Source organism: Nicotiana tomentosiformis, chromosome 12, assembly GCF_000390325.3.
Source record: "Nicotiana tomentosiformis chromosome 12, ASM39032v3, whole genome shotgun sequence".
In the NCBI taxonomy this organism is placed as follows: Eukaryota; Viridiplantae; Streptophyta; class Magnoliopsida; order Solanales; family Solanaceae; genus Nicotiana; species Nicotiana tomentosiformis.
In genome coordinates this window covers 13,545,464-13,551,702 of record NC_090823.1, presented here as the reverse complement: position 1 = coordinate 13,551,702, position 6,239 = coordinate 13,545,464, and the positions used below count along the sequence as shown (strand labels likewise).

The following is a 6,239-nucleotide window of genomic DNA, read 5'->3' as shown; positions in this document are numbered from 1 at the left end:
ATGCGACAAATATCAAAGACATGCACCCATGATTCATCAACCCGGGGAACTTCTCCACTCGGTCCTAGCTCCTTGGACTTTCATGAAATGGGGAATGGACATCGTCGTGGGCCCCCTCCCATCGGCCCCAGGTAAGGCTCAGTTTATTTTGTTTATGACTGATTATTTCTCTAAATGGGTTGAAGCATAGGCTTTCGAGAAAGTGAGAGAAAAGGAAGTAATAGACTTCATTTGGGACCACATCATATGTCGGTTCGGGATGCCATCCGAGATTATAAGTGACAATGGAAAGAAAGTTCATCGGCAGCAAAGTAACTAAATTTCTCAAAGACCACAAAATCAAAAGGATCCTATCAACACCTTATCATCCCAGCGGGAACGGACATGCCGAATCGACCAACAAAACCATCAGGTCCTATGGGCATACCGCACAACATCGAAATCTAGTACCGGAGCAACACCGTTCTCGTTGGTTTACGGCACAGAAGCTCTTATCCTGGTAGAGGTCGGAGAACCTAGCATCAGGTTTCGATATGCAACTAATGAGTCGAATAATGAGACAATGAACACGAGCCTAGAATTATTGGACGAAAAACGAGAAACAACTCTCGTCCAATTAGCCGCCCAAAAATAGCGGATCGAAAGGTATTATAATCGAAGAACCAATCTTCGATATTTTAAAATCGTGGACCTAGTGCTAAGGAAAGTCACCCTCAACACCCGAAATCCAAATGAAGGGAAATTGAGTCTGAACTAGGAAGGACCGTATCAGGTCCTCAAAATCATCGGAAAAGGATCCTACAAGCTCGGTGTAATAAACGAAAAACAACTACCAAGCAATTGGAACGTGTCGCATCTAAAACGATACTACTGTTAAGGTACGACCCTTCTATATTCATTTATATTTCGAAATTAACCCTTGCAGGTGTTCGATCAGAAACAAGGATGGATTATCCAACTCGGAGCCTTTAGGCCTGAAAGTACGCGTTGCACTCTTTATTTCTTAGATCGATTTTGTCCCAAATGGGTTTTTCGGTAAGGTTTTTAATGAGGCAACCATTGATCGTGCTACCTTAGAACAATTCAACAGCATCCGAGGCCTCTTTACAATCAACCTTGGATACTGGGGGCATTATCCTCGAATATATAAAGTTCGATCATCAAGTTCGATGCAAGGAAGTTACTATATGACAACAGGGTTTCGATAGGAAAACTTGTAAGAGCCAAATGGTCAAAATGAACCATGCTCGTGTAGTTTGCTCGATACCTGGTACAAAACATGAACACAAGTATAATGATAGAAATTTCTTCTTTACCGATATTTTATATCTCAGAATCCATCCTTTACTTCGTGATCTATTATGCAAACAGGCTTAAGGGCCGATCATTACCCCATAAATTCGGGACTGCCAACAAAAAAATCAACGAATTCAAGCCCCACTAAGCCTACGGGCTACATTACTTCGAGTTCGAGCAAACACTCACTCGACTATTAAGCCTAAGGGCCACTCTTACTAAGCATGCGGGCTACATTACTTCAATTTCGAGCAATCACTCACTCGACCATAAATCCTACGGGCTATTCTTACTTCGAATTCGAGAAAATACTCACTCGACTATTAAACCTAAGGGCTACTCTTACTAAGCATGCGGACTAAATTACTTCGAGTTCGAACAATCAATCACTCGACCATTAAGCCTACGGGCTACTCTTACTTCGAGTTCGAGCAATCACTCACTCGACTACTAAGCCAAAGGGCGAGTCCGAGCAATCACTCACTCGACCATAAAGACCACGGGCTACATCACTTCGAGTTCAAGTAACACTCAACTATAAAGCCTAAGGGCTACCCCAACTCGATTTTGAGCAACCATTCTCACCCGGGGACTATCTACGAAGCCCAAGGGCTATCTTATTTCGAGTTCGAGTAAACACTCACTCGACTACTAATCCTACGGTCTACATTGCTTCGAGTTCGAATAAGCAATCACTCGACTATTAAGCCTAAGGGATACTCTTACTAAGACTACGGGCTACATTACTTCGAGTTTGAGAAATCACTCACTCGACCATTAAGCCTATGGGCTACTCTTACTTCGAGTTCGAGCAAACACTCACTCTACTAGTAAGCCTAAGGGATACTCATACTAAGCATGCGGGCTACATTACTTCGAGTTCGAGAAATCACTCACTCGACCATTAATCCTGCGGGCTACTCTTACTTCGAGTTCGAGCAATCACTCACTCGACTACTAAGCCTAAGGACTAATCTTATTTCGAGTTCGAGCAATCACTCACTCGGCCATAAATCCCACGGGCTACATCACTTCGAGTTCGAGCAACACTCGACTATAAAGCCTAAGGGCTACCCCAACTCGAGTTCGAGCAACCATTCTCACCCGGGGACTATCTACGAAGCCCAATGGCTATCTTATTTCAAGTTCGAGTAAACACTCACTCGACTACTAAGACTATGGGCTACATTGCTTCGATTTTGAATAAGCAATCGCTTGACTATTAAGCCTAAGGGCTACTCTTACTAAGCCTACGGGCTACATTACTTCGAGTTCGAGAAATCACTCACTCGACCATTAAGCCTAGGGGCTACTCTTACTTCGAGTTCGAGCAAACACTCACTCTACTATTAAGCCTAAGGGACACTCTTACTATGCTTGTGGGCTACATTACTTCGAGTTCGAGAAATCACTCACTCGACCATTAAGCCTGCGGGCTACTCTTACTTCGAGTTCGAGAAACCATTCTCACTCGGGGACTATCTACAAAACCCAATGGCTATCTTATTTCGAGTTCGAGTAAACACTCACTCAACTACTAAGCCTACAGGCTACATTACTTCGAGTTCGAATAAGCAATCGCTCGACTATTAAGCCTATGGGCTAATCTTACTTCGAGCTCGAGCTGACACTCACTCGGTTATAAAGACTACAAGGTCCGACTTCGATCAAACTGCCTAAGGCCTCGAACTTATGAAAACGTTCATAAGGCATGAATGAAACAAAATCTTCACAAGGCAGAGAATAAAATAGAGATAAGTAGGGAAAGGAAAAAATCTTTATATATATAAAAGAGTATTTACAACGTCCGATCAGGACCCTACACAAAAAGATCAAAAATAAAAAAGCCCTGAGGTTCCTGATTATCTCCGGGAGCAGTCTCTTCTCCATCGAACTCCTCCCCGCTCTCAGACCCGCTCTTGCTTTCATTATCATCATAATTATCGGAAGCCAGAGCTCTAGCATCGGCTTCAAGCTCTTTAGTCTTTTTTATCTCTTCAGTAAGATCATAACCTCGAGCATGGATTTTCTCGAGGGTTTCCCTACGAGATTGGCATTTAGCATGTTCAACAACCCAATATGCTCGAGTTTGAGCGGTCTCGGCTGCCTCTCTCGCTTGTACTTGAGCGGCTTCGGCATCGGCCGGATAGACGACCACGAATGTGTCCGCCTCGGCCTTTGCTTTTTCAGCTTCAGATTTGGCCTTGGCAAGTTCGGAAGCCAACCGAGCCTCGAGCTCCTCTATTTTTCTTGCTTGAACCGAGCTCCTCTCCCTCATGCCCTGAAGTTGACTTTCGGCCGATGATAATTGGGCTCGAGCAGCCTCTTTCTCTGCAGCAAGGCGGTCCATACTTTCTTTCCACCCCAAGATCTCCGCCTTTATTATATCGACCTCTTCACGGAGCTGCCCGATCATCTCGAGCTTCTGTTGCAGCTGTGAGATCGAAATATTAGCCTCCAATCCTGAATCGAACCCATGAGTTTTTAAGATTTTCATTACCTGCTCGGTCAGATCGGTCTGATCCTGATGAGCCTCGGTCAACTCGACTCGGAGGTCCTTGGTCTCCTGTTCTCTTTGCTCACAAAGAAGTCTGAGGGCATTTCTCTCCCCCGTAAGTGTTCGGAGGTCGGCCTCGTACCGACTCAGCTCAGCTCGGGACCGAGAACATGCTTCCCGAGGAAGTGCAGAGGCCTACACAGATAGAAAAAAAAAGTTAGAAGAGGAGAACAAACACAGATAATACCAACCAAATTGAGAGTTAAGGCTTACCCGATTCAGAGCTCACTGTACTTCGTCAAAAAGGCATGATGCCTCACCAAAGTCCTTCCTCGAGACTTCCAAATCGCTCAGGACGGTAGCATTTTCGACCCCAGTAAAATAATCATGAAAGGGATCTTCCCTTCCGTGGCCTCCTTTGATAGAAATGGTCTTCAAGGCCCGAGCCTCTCGAATCATTTCCTCGAAAAATGATGACTCGAGGACTTTGACCAATTCTCTTCCCGAGACTCCCTCACCACAAAATAGAATTTTTGCGGCTTTCATCGATTCATTAGCCTTTGGAGCCTCGGCATCTTTTTTCACTCGGGCAACCAGTATGAACCCATCGTTTTCTTCTTCATCTTCCTCTTTATCCCTCAGACGCCGAACTGACTCTTCGGTCAAAGGGATGGTGTTCTTCCTCGGATTACGAGCCATCTTTATCTTAAGTGTTGGATCCTAGGAGGTAGAGGCCTTTTTTCTTTTGTTATCCTTCTCCGATTTTGGAACCGGGGACGAAGTCTCTTCCTCGCCAGACGAAGACCTCATGAACGCATCTTTGCCCAGGCCTACACACAAGAGAATTAGTTAAGTATAAGAAAGTCATTCCGTTCGAATCATCAAAGGCATGGGTAAGAGGCTTACCATGATTTTTAGCCTCCCATTGGCCCTTTGACAAATCGCGCCACGAGTGCTCGGCATATGTGGAGGTTGAAGCCAGGTCCCGTACCCAACTCTTAAGGTTGAGAATAGCACCGGGCATCCAAGCAACCGCTACATCACAGAAAAGAATATCGGTAAGAAACAAAGGAGCAAAACAATGGGAGCTGATAGTAGAATCATACTTATGATTCATGTTCCATTCCTCGGGAAATGGCATCTTTTCGATCGGGATTAGGTTCGAAGTCATTACTCGAACGAACCTGCCCATCCAGCCCCGGTCTTTGTCCTCGTCTATGCTCGAGAACATCACTTTGGTATCCCAGTGCTGGAGTTTTATTAACCCACCTCGATAGAGGCGGGGGCTATACAACCTAATGAGGTGGTCGAGGGTGAAAAGCATCTCCTAAACTTTGTTCACAAAGAAGCGGATCAAAATAACGATCCGCCAAAAAGAAGGATGGATTTGGCCCAGGGTTACTCGATATTGGCGGCAAAAATTGATGACAACAGGGTCGAGGGGGCCCAATGTGAAAGGGTAAGTATACAACTTAAAAACCTTTTCACATGTGTAGTAATACTTTCTTCGGGAGCCGGGATTATCACTTTTTTGTCCTCCCAATTGCAATCTTTCCTTAACTATTTAAGATGGCTCTCGGTTATCGAGCACATATACCTCGATACTGGCTTGCATCGACCGGGAACTGGCGAAGCTTTGTCAATCTTAAAATCGAAGGTAAGAACACACCCCCTGGGAACACACTCCTCAGGTCGTGGCTCCACCGGCGTTTTGTCGTCGGCGGTCCACGAAGAAGAAGCTTTTTCTTTTTGAAGAATGATTTTTGACGTTTTTGCCATTGGTATTTGAAGATGTAAGATAGAAGGAGATGACGAAGGTTTGGTGTTTTAAAGAGAGATTTTGCAGTAAGAATCACAGATTTACAGATGAAGAACTCAGAAGACGCAAGAAAGAACTTAGAAGATTTGAAAATTGAAGATGTAAAAGTAAAAAATGATAAAAAGAGGAGCTATTTATAGGGTTGGCAATGACGGTTCAAGATTTGGCCAACCATCGTCTGACATGCATTTAATGCCTTGGTTATTGAATCGACGGGACATCTACCAGGTACGTGATGGTCGGGCTCGATGCACACGTCAGTGTATATCGAGTCATACCGCTTGAAAATCATGTCGTTTCTTGCCACATTCTTACCGAGAAACGAGGGGACTATCCATATATGGTCAAAACCGGTTTCGACTTTCGTATGGTTAGTCAAGATTAGAACATAATGGATCGAAGGTCATCTTCGTAATATCGGGTATGAGACCCGAAGCCAGGTTACCAAGCTCGAGCTCCGGGGACCGATTAAGTACCGAGCTCGAAGTCAATACAAAGCTCGATTCCAAATCGAACTATGATGTGAGGCGGTGTTGTCGAGCTTAAAAGCTAGATACTGACCAATACTGTGTCAAAGTCAATACCGGGCCCCGAGCCAATATCGACCTCGAGCCAATATCGAGCTCT

General features: G+C 44.8%; 1 protein-coding gene across 1 annotated transcript; it reads right to left on the bottom strand.

The window, feature by feature from the left end:
- Positions 1 to 3,115: 3,115 nt before the first annotated feature.
- LOC138902261 (uncharacterized) lies at positions 3,116 to 4,492 on the bottom strand. The gene is made up of 2 exons (XM_070190105.1): positions 4,088 to 4,492; positions 3,116 to 3,988 (listed from the first exon to the last, which is right to left on the bottom strand). Exons 1-2 carry the CDS (start codon positions 4,490 to 4,492, stop codon positions 3,116 to 3,118), a joined length of 1,278 nt encoding a protein of 425 aa, XP_070046206.1.
- Between the last annotated feature and the right edge of the window lie 1,747 nt (positions 4,493 to 6,239).

Bases quoted from the DNA above. Each gene is read 5' to 3' on its own strand.
- LOC138902261 (XM_070190105.1), bottom strand. From the start codon at position 4,492: ATGGCTCGTAATCCGAGGAAGAACACCATCCCTTTGACCGAAGAGTCA. The intron at 3,989-4,087 runs GTACAGTGAGCT...CTATCTGTGTAG, and splicing joins CATCATGCCTTTTTGACGAA to GCCTCTGCACTTCCTCGGGA.